A 24013-nucleotide genomic window follows, 5' to 3' on the forward strand; every position below is an offset into this window, starting at 1 on the left:
TTGGGGCGGGACAGAGGGGGGTGGGGCGGGACAGAGGGTGGCATAGAGGGGGGAGGCACCATCGAGGAAGCAGAACTTCAAATGTAACCTCAGCCGGTATAGGAGTTGAACCTCGGTCTCTGGTATCACTCTTCATCACAGACCACCGATCCAGTTCATTGAGGGTATTGAATGCACTACCTGGAAATGCATTGGAAGCAGGTTTAACTGAGGCATTCGAATAAAACAATGTCCAGTCATAATGGGCTGTATAGTCTCGTTCTGTGCCGAAACGATTCTGTGAATCAGAGGACACAAAATTGAGATAATTGGCAGAAGTAGGAACGGGGACATGAAGGGAGAAAAATATTTTGACGCAGTAGTTTAAACCTGTAATGCATTGTCTGACAGCATGACAAGGACAGATTCAAATCAAGGCATCCTGGAGGGAATTGAATCATTATGTGAAATGGAAGAATGTGCAGGGTGATGGGAAGCAATGGCTCTACATGAATTGCTCTTCGCGGCTGCACAGACACACCAGGCGAATGGTTGCTTCTGTGCTACAGCCACTCAGATTTCATGAAATTCACTGACTTTCAAAATTAATGATCATAAGAAAGTAGGCAATTTCTCATTTATTTAATACAAACAGAAGAATAAAAAATTTCCAGACTCAATGTTTTATTTGTAATCACATTTATTGACATAGCCAATAGGATTACCTTTACACAGATACAATCCTGGTACAAGAAATCTTTTGTCAGGTTTTACATGTTTGCAAGTCCAATGTTCAATATTTCAAAGTCTATGAAGCCTTTAGTTCCACACAGTTTAAAAAACTTCAATTAATTATGTAAAAAAATCTGTGTAAAGGTCTCTAGGCTGGCACACATGCATATAACATTATGTTTAAGCCAACCTGCCACTAAATGATAATGCACATAAAAATAATACAGTACTGTGAAAATTGCTTCAAATAAATACCCACATGAAGTACATTTTTAATGTTACTGAGCATATGATCAATACTGTAACAAAAAAAGTTAAGAACCACACCATTCTTCCAGCGAACAGAAAATATCTTTCACAATAATGTAAAATTCATCATTTAAATTGCACTTTATTTAAAGTTATTTCTATATTCAACCAATTTGTCAGAAGTTGTCCTCAACAAACCTCACCAGTTTAATCCATGGCTTATGGTTTGTTGATGCAGCATCTATTTTCTGTTTGCTGAACTTACACAATGATTACACAGCTGGTAAGGAAAGTTAATGTCTTAATGTTTTCACATCTGCTAACAATACCAGTTATTTGCGTCCATCACCAAAGCTAAGATACGTGTGATACAGTCATCTGTACTGTAACCACAAATGTGTTAATACAATTTATTGTGTCTGTTAGGAGTCCAAACTCACTTGATTTGGTTCCCAAAATAGCATCCCCTGAATTTGCATGAATCTGCATTTCAGAAGTATCATCAACATAAAAGAATTTCATACAATTTATTTGTAAAATTAAGACTACAGTGGAAATTGTGTGCAAAAGGGGGGTTCTCAGTTGCACTTATTGCTTAATCCTTTTTGAAATTTGAATACTTTTTAGTTTGCAAAAACAATTGTAGGAACAAGCACACTGTTCAAAATCATCAAAGGCACTACTGGCAGGATTAACAAAATGAAGGCATGGAAACAGAACACCCCACAACAAACAATCTTTTAGATTTTTCTTCTAGGTGTACCAAGTTTTGGCACAATAACAAAAAAGAAATAAGGAGACAATTCCAAAATGGAATTTATTTGGCGCCTTTGTAAAAAATTCTATTAAATCAATGATACTTGATATTTTTAATACCCAGAAATCCTGGAATTTGTTGGTAATACTACTTTTCAAGTGCTTATTACCATTACCAGAAAAAAAGTCAAGTTTTTTTCCTTGTTACATTGAGCTATTCCTAAGAATAATATGCAAGAAAACCCCAGAATTGGATCACCCTGGATTTTAGAAGTGGCAGTTAACATATGCAAAACAAAAATTCTAATGGAGAAAATGCTGAAGCACAAATCCCGGTAGTGTAAAAATATAATTTGAACACAGGTTAAAAATATAACTGACTCCTCTGCAGCATGCAGATGCAGAACCCTATCACACCAAGTAAAGATACTACCGGTAGAGTTATATCAACAAACTCCAGCATTTTCTACCTTTCTAATAATTAAAAAAATATCAAAAGTGCACAGGTTTAACATCTGATTAAAATCAATGAATAACTGGGAAACATATGAATATTATAACATCTCAATATTGTGTAATATTATATCATAAAGCATAATGTTAATCAAATTATTGAAGATTTCTTCAACACTTGTGAGTTTCTCTTCCTGCAGCAGCCATTTTAATAATGTAATTTTGTTCATGTTTGCAACTTGTAGTGCAAACAACATAAGGCAGCAAATATACTGCCTCTATTATTAATGTGGTTCAATAGTGTTCTCTTCACTATTAGGTCATTTTGTGCAATGGACTACACTAGAACTTTTTTTTTAAAACTGCACTCTTGACTGCAAAGTCCTGCTCCAGGGACTTTTATCGCTGAAAAAGGGAAAATAAAAAAAATTAGCCAAAACTCTCATTATAAATTACCACTTGCACAAGAAGCAATTCAAGAAGAATGCATAGCACAAGGTTTTGCTAGTCACATTAATCTGTTAATGCAAACTGTGGGCTGTTAGCAATCAAAACTGACCATTTTTGAATTACTCTGGAACATAAAGCATACACAAACGTATAACATGTTGAGGACCATTTATAGGAAGTTGACCTCACAAGTATTGAGTGACCTGATGTTGGCCATGCAAAGAGATTATTTATCACAGGAATAGGTTTACAAAGTCATTAGATAAGAGACACATGCAGACTTGTATGCAGACTTCTATAAGCAATAGCAAATACAGCCAGAAGCCAAAGGATAGACAGCCTGCTACAGAGGTAGGCATTATATGGATTTCACCTGCTGAGTCATAACAGCAATTAGGTAACACTATGTATATAGATGCATATTCTAAATTTTACAGCAAGTTGGTCACATCAAATCACAATATTGAATTATAACTTGAGACACATTTTGAACATCTGCCCAAGTTGTTTTACATATCTGCCTTAAAGTGTCAAATTTGTTACTTGTGTTTTGTAAAGGGAAATCACTGCATTAAAATATTCTTGAAATATGGGAGCAACTGTGCATCTGCTTCAAATATAGTAAAAACGTTAAATATCACATATCTAAATGCTAGGTTAATTCAAACCACTGGTGCTTTGCCCACAATGTAAAGAAGTTAATTATCTGTAGATCAAAGGCCTTCAAAGGATTGCACAGCACAGAAAACTAAACCAAGACTGAATTTAACAAATACTTTGTTTACATGATTTCAACAATGGCAAATTTCTGGTTCATTATCACAAGTTGCTCCAAAAATTTTTTTAAATGTTCAACTCTTCATTAGCTCTGCTGTGTCATAAGTTATTGAAGAAAAAATTCTTTAAATTCTACTTTAAGGTAATTTTAAAGCTCTCAGACAGAACAGTAATTTGTAATAGTGCACTGAGAGTAGCTAAAAGAACAAAGCTTGTTCTGTTATTTTGTCTGTGAACTCATACTCGCAATCAGTAGCACCAAATGGGAAAAATGGCAAATCAACATTTAATATTAACAGCAGAAATTATTGTTCATTTACTGTAGAACTCAGATTCTAGAAATGATAAATATTTCTTACTACCTACAAAACACTAGTGAGTGATACATAAACATCAGTATGAACTGGGAGCAGAAGAGTCTTCAATTGCAGTCTTTTGACCCACTGTGGCTAGTTAGTATACAAAATAGTTTAACTTTATTCATTTAGAAATCTGGATCTACAATTTAAATACATTGCTAGCATGTAGCTATTTTGTATTCGATCTTTTTAAAGTAAGAAAATGGAGATGAATAAAGTTTATTTAAAGAATGAAGTGAAACAAGATATGAATATTCCAAGTCATAGTATGATAAGTTTTTGGAACCACAAGATAGGCAATGTCTGTATTTTCATATTATTAACACAAATCTCCCAACTACTTATATGCAATGTGGGGGTATTAAAAGCACAAAGCTACTGACAATGAGAAATGGCAGGATATGGAATAGTTTCTTATATTGCTTCAGGAGGGATTTGCCGAGGTGAAGGAAATTTGTGCCAGACAGCATATGTTTGACAACAGTTCTTACCCAATTTGGTGCACCCTCAGTCCATTGTGTGCGCTTCACTTTGTGCTTATTTAAATTAACAGCATCAAATGCTCCAACTGTTATTAAACTTTCCAATATGAAAATTGGAGGCTGTGAATAGTGAGGATGTTGTCAAAGGCAGCAGGATGTAGATCAGTTGGAAAGTTGGGTAGAGAAATGGCCAATAGAACTTAATTCAGACAAGCAAGGTGATGCATTCTGGGAGGTCAAAAGCAAGAGAAAAGTTTACAGTAAATGATAGGACCCTTAGAAGTATTGAATCTTTGAGTGTAAATCCATAACTCCTGAAAGTGGCAACACAAGTGAAGATGATGGTTAGGAAGGTTTATGGCAAGCTTGCCTACATCAATCAAGCTATTGAGTATAAAAGGTGGCAAGTAATGTTGGGGCAACTGTATAATATTTTAGGCTACATTTGAAGTGTAATGTGCAATTCTGGTGAGCACACTGTAGGAAGGCTTTAGACCAGGATGCAAAAGAGATTTGCGGGGATTTTATCTGGTTTGGAGTGTATGAGGTTTGACAAATTTGGATTGTCTTCACAAGAGTCAGAGGCTGAGGGGTGACCTGATAGAAGTATATAAAATTATGAGGAACATGGATACATAAACTTAAGGTGGAAGTTTAAAAGGAGAGGTGCAAGGCAAGTTTTCTTTGAAAACTTAGAGAGTCATCTGGAACACGTTATTGGGGAGGTGGTAGAAGCAAATATAATAGCAATGTGTAAGAGATATTTAGGCAGACACATGAACAGGCAGAGAATACAGGGATACCAACCATGTGCAAGCAGATGGGATTAGTGTAGAATATGGTCAGCGCAGACATACTGTTCTATGTAAATAACGTATACTGCTGCAGTCACAGTCCCTGTATTTGTTGAATTCAAAGCACAATCTTATGAAACAAAAAATTAACACATTCACTGCCAGCTTTGAAATTACTCGTATTTAATACGAGGATTTCCTCCATGTCCTATATTGTCTCACATAATTCAGAGTTCCACACCTCCTGTGCTCGAATAAACAAACAATTTGAAATTTATAGCCTGCAAGCACCAGTGGCATGAACTAACACTGAAGCATGGTACTGTGTTTCCAATACTGGAATACACAGACAAAAATCTGTCTCTTGCTCGGGATATAATCTTCACACATTATTGTACTTAAAAAAGGGTTCAAGAACAGCATTAGTAGATATAAAACTCCAACATCCTTTATATTCTGGAAATTACAATTCTCAATATTTTTAAAACTGCACAACCTTAACTACAATTTTGGTAAAACAAAATTGAAGGTTAAATGGAGATGGGATGAATTTGCATATATCAATACTGTAAACGTATGCAAAACATAATTGTTAAATGTAACCCTTTGTTTGGAAGATGAAGTGCAAACCAAACTGGTTGAGAAAAACAAAAGCACATTTGTACTATACAGACTTCAGACAGTGGTGTGGGAGCAAGCTGATAGAATGAATTGACAGCTCAGAGATACCACAGTACCCATATAATGTACAGGTATCGCAATTAAAGCCTTAAATTACAAAGTGTATATGCCACACTAATCCAATTACTTCATCTCCATACAATTAACAATCCAATACAGATTAACATATTGCAATGCTAAGAAAACAGGGCATTAATACTGTGCTGCACACCAAAGCATTACACCTATTTACTATCCAACCTCTTGTGAATCCCTTGTATATCACAATCAATCAATCACAGCAGATTTTGTATTTCTCATTGCAATACATCTGGTTGCTGACAACTACTCCCTCTTGTCTGACAACACAAGAGCGAACATGACTTACACTGGGGTTGTTAGCTCTGGTTTTGGTCCACGACTTGGTTCGGCCACGCTTGGACTGCTCATGATCAAACTCTAAGTCCTCCAGCCTTTGAGTCAATGCCAGTTTCTGTTGAATGGCCATGCGAAGAAGAGAGTTCAGAGTCTTCTTCTCATCCTCAGCAGCAGCAAGTTGACGCTGCATTTCATCCAGCTGATTTACATATTCATCGCATCTGAAATATAGATCCAATAATTACTAGTAAGCAACATCACTTAATTCATTTCATTTGGTTAGTTAATTCATTCCATTGATATTTTCATCTGTTCTAGGTTAACTTGATCTAAAACATACTGAAGCTCAGCAAGTACATGATGGAGAAATCAAAATTTAATACAATAAAAAGGTAAGAAAATAACTTAAACTTGATATAATTAGGATCACTTTTTTCAATTAAGTAGAACAGAACCATATATGGCACTGGATGCACTTAAGATTGTAAAACATATGTAGACCTGCAACCTACATAGTCTATTTCAATATTTATGGTATACATGTTACTACTATTGCCAAATGCAATGAGATACAATAACCTGGCTTTCTTAAAGCATAAATGTTTCCCAAAAGTGAGCACAGCACACAAGTAGAAGTCTGAACCAGGAATAAAATAACAAATGGACAAAGTTATATGTTATATTCTTATGATAAAGTTTACAATGATGATCAGTGATGTAAGCAAGTGGAGATGTGGAGACCTCCAGACAAGTTGAAAACAGGCCGCGTTTAACTAAGCATCAACATTCACACCAACAGCATAGGAGACAACCAAAGGCAACATGTTGTGATGTTGAATAGTTATGACAGTACCAAGAATAAAACAGTTCCAGTTCAGAGAGTCACCTGATGCATCTTATCTCAGTCAAACTCCACACATAAACAATGCCAGAGGGAAGTGGAAAGTTGATACTTTCTTTCAGAATTAGAAAATATAATTAGTCATTAAAGACTAACCATTTTGTTATAGCATTTAGGACTTTTGATTTGCAGCTGAGCTTCATAACTAAATTAAATTTAATAGATTCTATATCGTGCAGCCGAGCTGACATCATGATTGTGGGGAGCTAAAAAGGGTTTTTTTAGCCTTCTTGCATATTCTTCAGATGTTGCCTCAGTAATTCCAGTTAAATGAAGACAATACACAAAATAACATCTAAGAGTTGAATTTACATAATCTTAAAAGCATAAATTAATTCTCCAGTGGTTCAGACACTTCCGTGTATACAGATAAGGAGGTATTTTATTTAATCCCTGGTTTCCATCGAGTCCATCGGTCTCACCTGAAGTAGCTGTCAGGATGGCATAACTAGCATCAGTGCTCCGGGCTTAGGGAGGATAAATCGCCAAGGGCCATTACTCACTATACAGTGATTTCTGCAGCAAATACAAATACCTGGATAAAGATTGAGTATGTGATTGGACTCCATGACAACACATTGTGATGCAAGGCTCACACTTGAGCAAATTGTTGCAGACCGCTGCTGTGGAACCAAACCCCAAAGTAAGTCAGTTCTGCGAAAAATGCAAGAACATTGGAGGAAAAATGAGTAATTCCTAAAAATGCATTTCTCTCTTCCAGCCATTTTAGGAATTTCCATATTTTCATTGAAAATTGCTTTAACATTGATCAAATTTGTGGGGTAAAATTAAAGTGTGCTCTGTGAAATAACAAACATAGGCCAGATTGATTGATTTTTTTTGGAAGAAACAGTATTCCAATAACACACAAACACTTGTAAATATAATACTTGAGGTGACCCCAGAAAAGGATGAAGACAGACTCGAGAAATAGAATGACTACTTTAGCAGGGAGGCAAAATGGTGACTGCAAGCACATGAATTCAGTAATTAAACAACAGAGGGTGCTAGAACATAAACTTCATAGCTCCCATACTGCTACAAAGCCAACATGCAGTCACTGAGTTAATTGCAACAGAAGTCTCAATAGCATACACCTATTCATATCCTACCTGGTGAATCTTTGTAGAGTTTAAAAATCTGAAGCATAATAATAAATTATGAATGATTAGAGAAGAAAATCTCACCAAAGAATCAAAGATTTCAGCAAATAAGCTGTTCCTTCAATCCATTTTAACAATGTGCTGGTTCCACATTAAAGCTCCAAATTCCCCTGCATCTTTTAATTTTTTTCCTGTTAATGTTTATCAAATTTCTTCAATTCTAAGATCAATTCATCACTTGTTTAAAGAACAAACATCAGCAATAACAATGTTTTGCTCCTTTCATTTGTAGTAGTTTTTCAAAGACATTTGCTTTCATTATTACTGATGTATCAAATGCGATTATAATCTCCATCAATTAACTGATTCAAAATCTGAACATATTTTGTTCTCACTTAACTTTCAATGCTCTGATTTATGGATAGCCTCCAGTACAATGTTGATAGATGCTACTAAGAATTCAGCAAAATAAAAAGGAATATAAAGGAAGCAAAGTCAAGAACATAATTTGGATCAGGAATAGACAATACAATCCCTCAAAGCCTTCTCTGCCATTCAATATCATCAAAGACCCACAGCTTCCTCTCCACTTTGTTGCCAACTGCCAACACCTTTGATTTTACGGTCACCCCAAAAATCCGTCATTTCAGCAATTAAAAACATTCAATGATGGACTATTCCAAAGATTCATAACCTTCTTTGCAAACAAATTCCTTCTCAGTCCCAAATAATAAGCCTTTAAAAATAGAGATTGGAATGTTTTGAAAGGGGTCAAAGCAGAATAAATAATACATAAATAATCTTAACCAGATTGTAATCTTGGATACCTTCAGACACGAAGAACTTAAGATGGAATCTGTGTGAGGTAAGACAGAGTCAGAAAGAATCACTGAGGAAGGATATGCGAAAGTAAAGTTCAGCAAATACTTTATAATACTCAAGGAGGTATAAGGTAGTGAATGTGAACATGCGAAAAGATGAAGATGAAAATCCCAGAGTCAACAGCAGAACTTTTTCAAGGTGGGCATCTCAATATGGATTCCTGTCTAACACTCATGGATAGTTTGAGAAGTTGAAGAGATAGGAGATACAAAAAAAAAAATCAGAAAAAAGGAGCTGTTTGCAGATGTCAATGAACTTGTCCAACCAAAACTGATATTCACTGCTTGTGATGGTTGTATGTTTCTGCTTTATACTGAGTTCATTATAACCAGATTTGTACTCCGATTAAAGTCAATATAAATTGATCCTGTTTAAATTCAGAGTTATTACAAATTGGGAAGACAGGAGTAACGTAGGAACTGTAAACCAGGCTAAAGAACATGAAACTAACAATTAATGACAGGAGTAGCAGTGGATTGGGAATCAATGCAGGATGCACTCATTTATGCAGGGTGGAGCATGAAAAGCCAGTGAGGAGAGCACTGAACCTTTAATGGAGCAAGACAAACACAAATAAGGTCTGCCAAACGGTGGAAGGCAGGACAGATTAAATGACAACACAGTTGTTGGTGCAAGGCAAAAGGGAATAGCCTTGGGACAAGAAAAGAAACTGAAGATCAATCTAGGCAGAAATAGTAGAATCATTGCCAACAGCTGTTGTCCCTAAATTGGGAATAGTGGTTATGACTTGAAATTAAACTCAATTTGAATACAGAAAGCTGTAAAATGCCTAAGCAAATCATGAAGTTCTCTTCATTTCATGCATCGATTCAGAGTGCAGAAGAATCCTTTTTTCACTCCATCTGCAGCAACATAACTATCACAAAAAGTGCACTAATCTCAATTTCATGCACTTGTCCCCTATCCTTGAATATGATGATTGAAGAATTCATTCAAATGTTTTTTAATGATTGAATGATTTCTGGCCTCCACTCTCTGTTCAGGCAGTGTATTCCAGATTCCCACCACCCAGTGAGTGAAAACATTTTTTCTCAAATCCCCTCAATCTCACAACCATTACCTGAAAACTTGCCCTCTCATGATTGATCCCTCAACCAACTGCTCTCTATTCAGCCTGTCTAAATCCCTCAATCTTATACACCTTATTCTTCTCTGCTCTACAGAAAACAGAGTTAAAAATCACAACACCAGGTTATAAGTCTAACAGGTTTATTTGGAAGCAGTAGCTTTTGGAGCACTGCCAGCTACCTTTTGAAGGAGCAGCGTTCTGAAAGCTTGTACTTCCAAATAAACCTGCTGGACTATAAGCTGCCGTTCTGTGATTTTTAACTTCGTCCATCCCAGTCCAACACTGGCACCTTCATATCATGGCTAAAGAAAACAGTCCAAGCCTATGTAGCCTCTCCTTATAGCTTAATTTCTCCATCCCAGGCAACATCCTGGTGAATCTCCTCTGCACCTCCTCTAATGCTATCACATCCTTCCTGTAGTGAGGTGACAAGAACTGCGCACAGTATTCCAGTTGTGGCCTGACCAATGATCTGTACAACTCTAACATTCCCTCCTTGCTCTTATACTCTATGCCATGACTGATGAAAGCAAATGCCGCCTTAACTATTTGATTCACGTGCTCTGCTGACTTCAGGGATCTTTGAATAATCACTCCTAGATCCCTCTGTTCTTCTAAGCTACCCAGTAAGTTGCCACTCAATAGATAAGCTCTCATCTTGCTTCTTCTTCCAAAGTACTTCACCTCACACTTATCAGGGTTAAATACCATCTGCCACAGCTCTGCCCATCTGACCAACCCATCTATATCTTCCTGTAACCTACAACTATCTTCTTCACAACCAACCATTCTACTAATCTTAGTGTCATCTGCAAACCTGCCCAACATTCCTCCCCACATTTTCATCTGCATCATTTATGCCAGTGCTCCTTGTGGTATACCAGACTCCAGTCACTCAAACAGCCTTCAATCACTACCCTTTGTGTCCTATTACTAAGCCAGTTTCTGATCCACCTCACTAAGTTTCCCTGAATTCCATGTGCTTTAACCTTCTCAGTCAATCTCTCATATGGGACCTTGACAAAAGCTTTGCTAACACCCTTATAAACCACATCAATTGAACTTCCTTCATTCATACACCATCACATATTCAAAAAATATTCACAAATCCCTCTGAAAAAGCCATGTTAACTATCCCTAATTAACCCATGGCTTTCCAAACAGGTATAAACTCACTCCTTCAGAATTTTCTCCAACTGATATGAGACTTACTTTTCTGTAATTTCTTGGTTCACTTCCACCATCTCTTGTAAAAAGAGAAACCACATTAGCCATCCTCCAGTCCTCTGGCACTTCCCCTGCGCCAGAGCAATGCAATTTCCTGCCTCACCTACCACAACATCCTGGACACAATTTCTGGGCCAGGGGCTTTGCCTGTTTTCAAGCCCAACAGAACCACCAATACCTCCCCATTTCCTATGTCAAACTGTGCAATTTTCTCAGTCCCTTTTTTCTAAATTCAATACCTATGTTCTCCTTTTCCAGAGTAAAGGCTGAAGAGGTGGATGCATTCAACGCCCTCCCAATATCTTACAGCTTCACACACAGTTTTCTCCCTGGTTAACCTCTTTACCTAAACATTTATATATAAAATATCTTAGGGTTCTCTCTAATCCTGTTCATAAGTCCGGTTCATGCCTCCCTTTTGCTCTAACTGCTTTCTTAAATTCCCTCTTGCACTTCCTGAATTCCTCTTGGGCCACAGCGGAATTGCTCCATTTGGATTTACTAAAAGCCCGGCTCCTCTTCTTTATTCAGTCCTGAATTGTGCTGGACATCAGAGCTCTCTGAATTTATTGCTCCTGTATTTCCCTCTAAAGGGTACATGTTGGACTTGTGCTCCCCCCCAGGTCCTTTTTGGAATGCCCCTCATTGCTCTGCTGTGGACTTATACATAAGGGGCTGTTCCTGGTCTACTGTGACCAGATCTTGCTTTATTTTAATAAATCTGCCTTCTCCCAATCAAAATTCATCTTTTACAGGTCATATGTTTCCTTGTGCAGAACAAATATAAACTGTACCCTGTTGTGGTTGCTATCGCCTTCATGATACCCCACTGCCATATCGAACACTTGTCCGACTTCTTTCCCCAGAACTAGATCCAGTACTGTACCACCCCTTGTATGGCCTTTTACATATTGATATAAAAACATCCCCTGGATACATTTCAAGAAAAATGGTAAGCTTACACTGGAATAGAGTCATAGAGATGTACAGCATAGAAACAGATCCTTCGGTCCAACCCGTCCACGCCGACCAGATATCCCAACCCAATCTAGTCCCACCTGCCGGCACCCAGCCCATATCCCTCCAAACCCTTCCTATTCACAAACCCATCCAAATGCCTCTTAAATGTTGCAATTGTACCAGCCTCCACCACTTCCTCTGGCAGCTCATTCCATACAGGTACCACCCTCTGTTTGAAAAAGTTGCCCCTTAGGTCTCTTTCATATCTTTCCCCTCTCACCCTAAACCTATGCCCTCTTCTGGACTCCCCAACCCCAGGGAAAAGACTTTGCCTATTTATCCTATCCATGCCTCTCATAACTTTGTAAACCTCTATAATGTCACCTCTCAGTCTCCACGCTCCAGGGAAAACAGCCCCAGCCTGTTCAGCCTCTTCCTTTAGCTCAAATCCTCCAACCCTGGCAACATCGTTGTAAATCTTTTTTGAACCCTTTCAAGTTTCACAACATCTTTCTGATAGGAAGGAGACCAGAATTGCAAGCAATATTCCAACAGAGGCCTAACCAATGTCCCAATAAAGGAAAGCATACCAAAAGGGTGGTGGGAGAGGAGCAGAAACTAAAATGGTCAGCGTTGGGAAGCTTTAGGTCAAGATTGCTCAATGAACAGAGAGGTTCTGCAATTGGTCACCCAATTACTGATTCATCTCCCAGAATAGAAGGCACCACATTATGGATACTCAATACAGTAGGCTAAATTGTAAGGATTACAAGTAAAATTTGAGAACCTTAAGAGTTAGGAGGAAGGAAATAAAGTGCGAGTATTGAACCTCCTATGCTTTCACCGCAAGTGTTGTGGAAAGGAGAACAGGGTGATCGTGGAGTAGAATGGCATGTTAACATAATAGAATCTCTGGAATGCTGAAAGGGATGGGGAGATGTTGGATGGTGAAAGTTGATTGGTTGAATGCGGTGATCAAGCAAAGAAACATAAGACAAAAGAACCTCTCTGTGGTTCTGAAGGGGAGAGGAATGAGTGAGGGTAGAAGTCCAGGAAATGAGATGGACATGGCTGAGGATCCTATTGAGCACGATTGAAGGGAATCCTTGGCTGAGCAGAAAGGAAGATGTATTGGAAATAACAGTTTGGAAGGTGGCATGAGATCATAGTTGCTTATGAATTCATGTGAATAATATATCCTCTAATGGGAAGGCTTCTACTCTTAGGTTCATAATTTCCTTATTAAAAATAGTGTGTTAACCACATCTTTATATTCGCAGGTTTTTTTTTAACAATCAGAAGCAATATTGCTGATATAAGGTAATATTGTTTGAAGCAATGGAATGCTTACTTTATTAAGCAATCTAGGTATTTTGAGTAATGTTTTATTCTGAGAAGGTATATTACATTGGCAAAGACATTTCTGAGGCTTCTGAATATCAAATGAATGACTATAAATTTGGTTTCATTAATTAGCATTTAGAAGGTCTAATTTGGTCAATCTAATTCCTACTTTCTGCATTAAGTTTTAATCACAACTTCAGACTGCTCATCACTTTAAGAATGGTCAAACATTTCTGCATATTTCTAGATGAATAGAAATGAGTATGCTGGATCCAGTACAGAGCCCTGAGGAAATGTGGCCCTATCGAGGCCTAAAATCAGAGTTATGGAATTTCAGTCAGATATTTTAAAATTTGTTCATGGGATGTGGGTGCTGCTGGCAATCTACTGCCATTCCCAACTGTCTTTGAGAAGGTGGTGTTGTACCATCATTTATACAACAAAACATCACACCTATAATAAGGTAATAATTTGTCAGAAATCCAATTTCATCTTGACTACCATATAAAACTTAGTTGAACACTTCCTTTAGGATTAAAACATAGATCAAAATCTGTCTAAACTATCCGCATCTATCATTTTGGTCATTTCTTCAGTCATGCTGAAGATATGTTGGCTTTCCAATATCTATCAAACCCCCTACTCAAAGTACAAATAATCAAAATGTTTACAGCACTGAAAGAGGCCAATCAAACCAACAAGTCTACATTTAATATGTAACAGCTTTTCTACTACCAAGTTCACAGATTTACAATTTCTAAAGTCTGACTTTGAAGAATGAAATGAGCCAAAGTGGGCGGCACGGTAGCACAGTGGTTAGCACTGCTGCCTCACAGTGCCGGAGACCTGGGTTCAATTCCCGCCTCAGGCGACTGACTGTGTGGAGTTTGCACGTTCTCCCCGTGTCTGCGTGGGTTTCCTCCGGGTGCTCCGGTTTCCTCCCACAGTCCAAAGATGTGCAGGTCAGGTGAATTGGCCAGACTAAATTGCCCGTAGTGTTAGGTAATGGGTGGGTTTCGGGTCGGTGTGGACTTGTTGGGCCGAAGGGCCTGTTTCCACACTGTAATCTAATCTAATCTAATCTAATCTAATCTAATCTAATCTAATATTTGTAACTCATTAAAGTCTCCTTGTGCTTTTGCAAAAATTTACCTCAGTCCATGAAGCCTGTCTGTGTCACACTTCTGCTCTGGCTTTGCTTTCAGCTGTTATCGTTTCATGCAATTTTTAATGATCACAACCATTTTTAATAATATTTGGGGAAAATGGTTATACTTTGTATTTTAACAATCCAATTGCTGCAGTGCTCCAATGAAAAAGTCAAACATTTACTGAAGCAAATGTTGTTGGGGTCAGCAGTGGCAATGAAGTAAGTGTGTTTCAAACATGATTAGATTTACTATGAATTTTAGAGAATAGAAGACAAATTTGAGCTTTTGGAGGCAATGAGGAAACATTATTATTTTCCTCTTTTTTTCAGAAAGAGTACAGAAGCATGAATTACAAAGGGAGTATGTCAATCAGCAATTGTGCAGATGGGAGTTCAATGTAGCAAAATAGAAGGCAATCACTTTCAATCCAAGGCAGGCCAGGGAAGGTGTTTGGGTAAGTTCTATTTTAATTATCTGGCAACATCTGTGGGAGAGGAAAAATGGATTAATATTCCAGGTTATCACAGATCCGAAAAGTTAACTGTTTCTCACTACAAATTCTCTATTTTTAATTTCTGATTTCCAGTAACGACAGAATTGCAGTTTTGTGTTACTATAATTGTATGCAGAATTCATGGAATTCAGATTTCAGGAGAGACCATAGAAGCTGGGTTTGCTCTTCTTACAGCAGAGAAGATTAAAGAGATTTTTTTTGAAAAAAGTGTCTAAAATTTGACAACACTTATTCTGATAGAGAAACTGTTTCTATTGCAAATTACCAAAAGAGATATAGGTAAAATAACTGGCAAGAACCACCCGAGGATTAATGACAATCTAAAGGCACTGCCTCGAAGAGCACAGCAAGCACTTTGATCATAGCTTTCAAAGGGAAATGGTTATGGGGTAACAATGGACTTTCATTACAAAATGATTAGCTTGGAATGGAAATGTAGTGGAGACCAAGTTCAACTAAAGCATTCAAGAGGGCACTGGATGATTATTTACATAGCTATAACGTGTACGATTATGGGGAAAAGACAGAAAATCAGCATTAAATTTAAAATACTGAGAGAGCTGGTGCAAACGTGATGGGCTGAAGCGCCTCTTTCTGTACTGTAACAGTCTGTAAATGGGAGAGCTGGCTCGAAAGGCTGCATGGTCTATTTCTACTCCTATTTCACATATTTGTATAACTAATGAGGTAGTGTTGGCGGTGAGAGAGTTGAATATGGGATAAATCCGAAACTAGGAGATACTGTTTTAAAATTGGGGATTGCCTTTTAGGATAGATCAGGAATAGGTGGGAATGTGGGAAAAACTCAAAATCCTACTGAATGGTGCAGTAGGCTCAAGAGGCTGAATGCCTGTTTCTGCTCCCAACTCCCATGATTGTTGGTTTAGATGAATATAATTTGATTTGTTTTTCAACATGCCAGTGCACTATTATGTAAAAATGCAGGGAATTTTCCCTGGTCAATATCCATTCAGCACCAACATCAATTAAAAAAGCAAAATATTTGATCATTACCAAATTGTTATTTGCTACATTATATGTGTAATTGCAGTTCAAAAAGCAATTTATTGGCTGTCAGTGCACTTTGAAGTACTACGGTCATAAAATTTGTTACATAAATGCAAATCTTCCCTCTATTATTGATTGGGAAAGAGTCACATCAAGTAGTTTGGAATGTTCTATAAAGGACCAGACTATTAAAAGACATGCTAGAAGGGATTATGGAATGAAAATGAAAACAAGGCGGAGAAAGAGAAGGATGCCAATGCACCACCAAAAGAATGGGAGGTGTTACAACACAGGCTAAACCCCTCTGCTAATTTAAACCAGCCACACAGAAAAAGTTCACCTCACGCAGTAATCTGTTTAAGTAGTGACCTTTGGGATAGTTCTTCAAGTAAAAATTAACAATTTTATTCTTTAAGTCCAACAAAGAATATTAAAATCAACTTTCTCTTAAAATCTATCTTTTACCTCCCACTCTAAAATACTAGTCTGATTAAAAAAAAACCCCAATGAAGATTTTAAAGAAAAATCACATTTCAAAACCCAGTCAGCTTTACTGATTCTCCTTGGTAGATTTTTCTCTGTATATTTTCTCTAGGTTGGTTTCGCTGTTCTGCTGCACAAATTTATAGACTTGTACCTTTAAGAGAGCTGTTCTGCTGGCAGTCTGTACTTGTTGGTGGCTTTACAGTTCTCCTCTAGCTGTTCAAAATATCCAGTTTTATATCTCAAAACATCAAACCAATGAAATGATCCGATGTCCTCTCAAACAGTAAAATTCAAATTTGATTCGATTTTGATCTCTGGGGCATAATTTAAAACGATTGGCCGAATTTGTTTTTGTTCCATAGCAACACAACTCCAGCTATTTGTTTCAACCAAGTGTTACATTGTTATCTTGTTCAGAACACTGCTTTCAGTCCTTGCTAGCTTCCTCTCTCAAAGGTACAGTTCACACCTACACCTTCATCATAGGAGGGTGAATGAAGAACAGTAGATAGTCAATGTTTGGTAAAAGTAAGATGAAGAAGCCACAATACTTGTCTTAAGCACAGTACCATTAATGATAACAATTCTTTCAATAGCAAATAATAAAAGTACAAAACATACTTGGTCTTGTAGAATGTTACTCAACATACTGTAGCATATAGTGGCTGAATCTTCATACATAGAAGATTGAAACAGGGAGCAGGCCCTTCAACCCTTTGAGCTTGCTCCACCATATAATAAGATCATCAAGCTGCACCCTAATCCTGTTTCCCCATTCCCAATATCGCTTAATCGCTTCAGCATCAAGAGTTATATCTACTTCCTTCGTGAAAACACAATGTCGTGGCCTCAACCAACTTTGTGTTAGTAAATTCTAGAGACTCCTCACTTTCTGGGTGAAGAAATTTCTCTTGATTTTAGTCCCAAAGGTTTGCCCCTTATGCTTAAACTTTGTCTGGTTTCCCCAACACCAGGAACATCTTTCCTGCATCTAACCTTTCACTGTGGGCAGCACCATTGACGGCTCAGTGGTTAGCACTGCTGCCTCACAGCGCCAGAAGCCTGGGTTCAATTCCAGTCTTGGGCAACTGTCTGTGTGGAGTTTGCACATTCTCCCTGCGTCTGTGTGGGTTTCCTCCAGCTGCTCTGGTTTCCTCCCACAGTCCAAAAGATGTGCAGGATATGTGAACTGACCACGCTAAATTGCCCAGATAGTGTTCAGAGATGTGTAGGATAGGTGCATTCGTCAAAGGTAAACAGAGTAATAGGGTAGGGGAATGGGTCTGGGTGGGTTACTCTACGGAAGGTCGGTGTGAACTTGTTGAGCCGAAGTGCCTGTTTCCACACTGTAGGGATTCTATGATTCTATGAACCTGCCCATCATGTTATAATTTATAGGCTTCTGTGAGGTAACAGGTAACTTGATTAAAATATATAAAGGCCCTGAATGGTTTTGATTATTTGAATATGGAAAGATGTTCCTTCTTGTGGGTGATTCCAGAACTAGGAGGCATTAATCTAAAATTAGGATTCACCTTTTCAGGACACTGAAGAAAAAAATTGTGTTCCCTCCAAGGATTGAAAGACTTTGGAACTTTCTGCCTCAGCAGTCTGTGGAGGTAGGGACATGAAATATTTTTTAAGACAGCAGTAGATAGATTTTTGTTTGGCAAGGGAATCAAAGATTATCAGGGGTAGATGGGAATGTAGAATTTGAAGCACAATCAGATCAGGCATAATTTTAACAAATGGTGAAGCAGACTATTTTGCCCCTATTTCATAATGTTAGAATGTGCGAAAGTAGATTAGAACGTTTGCTTGGCTTGATCGAGAAAGGAGAAATCTCTGGTGCAATCCTCACATTGAAAGTCAGTTTAAGAATCAGGAATGACCTTGGGAAAACGGAAAGGAAGCGGTCCATTGAGAGCAAAATAATAGCTTTGAGCTGTTCACAGAAGAATAAAATTTCTATTTTCTGAGCAGATCTAAGCAGAACTGTGATTGGGGATTGTTGGCTGTGTTAAAAATTACATGGATTAATCTTTTGTTGTTGGTAAAACAGGCAACTAACTAAATAATGTTTGCAAATGTTGAATTTAATTAGTTTGTTTAGATGAAAACCTTAGGAATTAAAATTTTACATGACCATTCCTGTCAGTTACTTGAAATTCAAATATCTTTATAGAAGCTCTAAGTATTTACAGAAATTGTAACATACTTTTATATTGAAAGAATTATTATCCTTGACACCAAAGGTTTATTATACCTCTTTTGTTTTTAAGATAGTCCAAGTCCAAATTTAGGTGCCCAAACATATAGTTATAAATTTCCAATAAAATTCCTGAAAAGGAAACAGAACAAATGAAAAACCTTATCTACTTAACCAAAATTAAGAATATAATCTTTACCTTGTTGCAAACATGGCTCTCAAGGATGAGAAAGTAGCAGCATCTTCTTTTAAAGCCTTGAGTTCATTACGCAGCTTCAGTATGGTCTCTGTGACCATGGCTTTCTCGATCTCATATTTACTTTTCAGGTTCGTAAGGGCTACTTCAGCAGTCTAAAGAAGAAATACAACTTTATGAAATTCATACAAAATGTTAATTATTAAATTAAAAATGCAATGTATAACTATAACTAAACTATTTGCATTAGTGGCAATGATTAAATCTGAGCTGTTAACAGCATTCTAAAACCTGTGCACATGAACATCATTTCTATGATATATAGATCTCGGATTAAGGCTATGCTAATTGAAGTGCACTCGAAAATAAATTGGTGAACATTAATAGCTTGCTGATTAAAGTTAAATTTGTTGATGATCCTACCAACCAAAGGTTTGATTAAGCCAGAATTATTATTGAAGTGTATGTAGCTCATATTTTGAAAATTTTCCTACCTGCTTGTTCGCTTTGAGTACTGTCCTCAGTGTTGCTATTTGCTCTCTCTTGGTACTTAACAAGGACTTCAGTTTCAAGATCTCATCCATAAATACTTCTTTGTCTTTGTCTGCCACTGACCCAAGTTCAGGCGACGTAGGACGTTGTTTGGATAGTTCTGTTGATCGATCAACGGCTTTTTGAAGGTGCTTGATTTGGTCTCGAATGACAGCAATCAGGTTGTAAATGTTCATTGGCTCTTTACGTGGATCACTGGAGTAAGACAATGGGGAGGGCAAAGGTGAACCAGATGATGATACAGTGTCTCCATTACCATTTTCAATTTTTCCCATCTCTCCTGGAAAAAGTCCCTTTGTCAGCAGAACTGGTGATTTTCTTTCTTTACCTTCTGGACTACTGCGAACACCTTTGCCTTCCTTGAAGTAATCCAGAATCACCCGGTTGGGTGTCTCATTGTTGCACATACAAACATGGTTGTATAGATTTGCTAATTCTTCGCTGAAAGTGACCAGCTCATCTTGAGCAACAGTCAAACTACCTTGGGTTCCTTCAGCTACTTCACTCACTTTCTTCAGTTCCTTTTCAAGGCAGATTACCTGGTCCCGGTCCTGTTTATTAGTTTTTTCCAGTAATGTAAGTTTTTCTGTCAATACTTGGATTTCACTTTCATTTCTTGTCTTTTCCTTTTCATATTTGTTCTCATTATCAGTGTACTTGGCCTTCAGATTTTTTAGTTCTTCCTTCAGTTCATTTACATCAGCTATCGCTACCTTGTACTTGCACTCCAGAATCTCAGGTCCATTTATGTCTACTTCATAGTAATCGCCATCTTCATGACTGTCGCGTTCTTTTTCATTATCAAGTGAAGTTTGTCGTTCTTTGCTAGCCTGCAGTTTCTTCATAGCACTGACATGCTCAGTGAGTCTGCTAACTTTTTCATGTTGTTCTGACAAAGCACCTCTGGCATGTTCTAACTGCTTCTGAGACTCTTGGAGAGTAGCAAGCAAGGAGTTCTTCTCCCTTTCCACCTGAAATACATTGCAGTTAGAAATAAAGGTAAGACATAATGAAAAAGAAACATATTCATTTATATCAGACTGGTCACAGTGCCAAGGCATCTCAAAGCACTTTACAACTTGAGAAAATTTCAAGTGTAGTCATTGTCATAGTATTAGAAAATATGACCATCGAGTTGTTCACACCAATATCCTATAACAGCAATGAAATAATGATCGGAAAAGCTATATTTCAGTGAAGCTGGTTATGGATTAATATTGGTTGAAGCGCTGGAGATCTCAGGCAAACCATGTACTAATTTCATCTGTAAATGAGACATATTGAAAACAAAATGTATGGCTTATAGGAAGTGGTCACAAAGAAGAATTATAAAGCAGACTATTCAATACATGTCCTAATTGTCAAAATCTGCTCTAGTCTAAGATATTCAAGGAGAAAGTGAGGACTGCAGATGCTGGAGATCCTGAAGAAGGGCTTATGCCCGAAACGTCGATTCTCCTGTTCCTTGGATGCTGCCTGACCTGCTGCGCTTTTCCAGCAACACATTTTCAGCTCTAGTCTAAGATATCCATATTCCCACTTTGGTGAAAATCTATTATCAAGCAGACTACCTAGATAGGGATTTTGAGGGCTGAACTTTTACTTTCAGATCCCAAGCCTGCCATCACGAACTGTGGGTGGAACCCCCCCAAGTACCTGCAGCAGAACAATGCAGAGGAGAATTTTGCAGGTGGCAGACAATTAAGTATCAGCCTCTGAAAGTGATAGTCGATTCAGAATGGCAAAAGGGTCCCAGGAACTGAAAGGCTAAGGGAGACTGCCAGCACAAATAGTTTCAATGTCAGAGGTAGGAGCTGTTACAATAGGTAGGTGTTAGAGACACCTCCATTTCAAGCTGCCAATCACAAATTAGCTAAGACAGACAACCAGGAGGGCCGGGTCCAGAAAGTTAGGGTCTTTAGGTAGTAGTAATAGCAAGAAACACTGCAGCAACTGTGGCTGATTTTTAGATATATAATACAGCCAAAGGTTTGATTAAGCCACAATTATTATTGAAGTGTGTGTGGCTCATAATTTGAAAAACTGCAGGCTTTGTTGACAATTCTAGCCGCATTGCCAACTGAGAGGCTTCATAATGGTCAACCAACATGATTGGTACTCTATCCTCTGAACTAAATATTCAGTTAAGGTCAAGAAAGTACTCTCTTAGCCAGCTGGGGGCTTAATTGCACACCATGTTCAGATGGATGGCTGTGTACGGGACCTGACATCTCTCCAAAATTACTAGGCGTCAGGCCCACAAGACACTTGGGGACATGAAACTGCAGCGTGGCTTGCCTCCTCAGCCAAATTAAATTTCTGCAACGTCAAATGACAAATCTCAGGGGGAAGCAAAAATTGTGTCTGGTTCAATACATCATTCAGGTAAGCAGTTTTCTTTCTTGAAAGGTATTTGCTTTAAAGATACAGCAGTGACTCAATATCCAAAGCTTTAGAAGGTTGTATTATTTTAGTTAAATGATGCAACTTTATCAATAAAGAAAGCTTCTATTATTGGAGAGTTTTTCAATTCTCAAGATATACCTAAAATAGGATTAAGACTGCCTTGAGAACTGCATGCAAGTTATTACTGCAACAAACTTTGAGCAATGATTTAAAATATTTCAAGCCAGCTCCACCTTAAATGCAGCAGCTTTATAATCAAAGATAGGACAAGGTCTATATAAATAGGATCGATAAGACATTTCAACAAACATTAGATATAAATGTTAACATTTTAATTCATCATGGTACTTATATTGGTCCCCATCCACAGGGGAGGTGATGGTCTAGAGATATTATCACTAGACTATTAATCAGAAACTCAGCTAATCTCCTGAGTATCCAAGTTTAAGTCCAGTCACGGCAGATGGGATTAAATTAAAACTTGGATTCAATTTTTTAAAATTTAGAGTTAAGAATCTACTTATGACATGAAATAATAGCTGATTATCGGAAAAACCCATCTGGCTCACTAATGACCCTCAGGGAAGGGAGTCTGTCACCCTCACCCAGTCTGGCCTACATGCAACTCCAGACCCACAGCAACGTGGCTGACTCTCAACTGCCCTCTAAACTGGCCTAGTAAGCCACTCAGTTCAAGGGCAGCTAGGAACAGACAATAAATGCTGGCCAGCCAGCAATGCCAGTGGCCCACAAGTGAATTAAAAAAGTACAAAAAAACTCTCATGTTAAAATAATACTTATTGATGAATTTAAAGCAAATGATTAAACAGAGTTCTCATTTAGTATCTGAGAATGTTTATGCCAAATATTTTTAAGGCTGCACACAATTTAAAATGCAACATTACTATGCATCTTGCAAACATGTCTGTGCTAAAGAGCACTTCTGATTTATAAACTTGAAAGTAGTGATAAGTTACTTTTTACCATCCTTAAAAGAAAAACTTCAGAGAAGTATATAGTTTAAGATTTACTAAATAAATAGCTGAAGTTGACCAAAATATTGTACCACTTGTTGGAATTATCAGCTACTCTTTGGGAGGGCACCAAAATATCCTATTTCAGATAATTTAAATCTAGATGATTTCTACCTAGGTCCTAGATTTCAGATTGTTAGTTATATCATCAGATGTTTGCACTGAAAACTACTAAGTTCACATAAGAAATGGCAGGATATCAGCAGGCACATCATCCAGGTCACAGATTCAATTATGTAACTAAAGAACTGACTCAAGAACATAATATGCAGAAAAACTTGCTGCACTCTCAACAGAAAATCTCAAAGTTAAAAACCATGTAGAAATGGGACAACAATGTAAATTACTATACTGTTAATTCAATGATAATAGTATTAACTGCTTTTAATGAATATTTAAGAAATATTGCAATACTCAGTGCAGCAAACACTCACGAATGCATTTTAGGAATGTTTTTTCAAATTAACTGAAACAAACTGGCACAAATTATCTAGAAGAAAATGTTCTAACTCGATCAATTTAAAGGTAGAATGTTTCGGAAAAGACCTTTCTTCACCTGTACTAATTTACATCAAGTTTTATCGGAGTAAAAGAAAATCAAGCATCATCTTATGAACATATGAATTAGGGTGGGAAGCGGCCATTCAGACCCTTCAGTCTACATCATAAATCAATAAGATCATGGCTAGTCTGATTGCTCTACATTCCCATCCACCTCTGATAGGCTTTCATCCCCTTGCTTATCAAGAATCTACTTACACCTGTCTGAAAGACAGCACTGCCACTGTCATTTCAGGGAGAGTTCTTAGCTCATTTTTTCTCATTTCTCTTAAATGTCAAAATCCTTACTTTGAAAAGTGACCATTAATTTAAGTTTGCAG

At 37.5% G+C, this 24013-nt stretch overlaps 1 protein-coding gene across 7 annotated transcripts in view; it reads right to left on the minus strand.

The window, feature by feature from the left end:
• Positions 1-40: 40 nt before the first annotated feature.
• The window catches only part of LOC122558997 (protein bicaudal D homolog 2-like), a 90577-nt gene continuing 66604 nt past the window's right edge, over positions 41-24013 (minus strand). Inside the window, exons 5-8 of one of the 7 annotated variants that reach the window (XM_043708046.1) lie at positions 19635-20663; positions 19144-19295; positions 6080-6290; positions 41-180 (exon numbers count right to left, since the gene is read on the minus strand). In XM_043708046.1, coding sequence (XP_043563981.1) covers positions 136-180; positions 6080-6290; positions 19144-19295; positions 19635-20663 — 1437 coding nt within the window. In that variant the 3' untranslated portion in view covers positions 41-135. Of the gene's footprint in view, positions 181-661; positions 6291-7124; positions 7487-8082; positions 8111-8215; positions 8523-15081; positions 15212-19143; positions 19296-19634; positions 20664-24013 lie in introns of those variants that run through there. The other 6 variants (XM_043708047.1, XM_043708050.1, XM_043708045.1 and 3 more) reach the window with 6 other exon arrangements.

Source organism: Chiloscyllium plagiosum, chromosome 18, assembly GCF_004010195.1.
Source record: "Chiloscyllium plagiosum isolate BGI_BamShark_2017 chromosome 18, ASM401019v2, whole genome shotgun sequence".
Lineage (NCBI taxonomy): Eukaryota > Metazoa > Chordata > Chondrichthyes > Orectolobiformes > Hemiscylliidae > Chiloscyllium > Chiloscyllium plagiosum.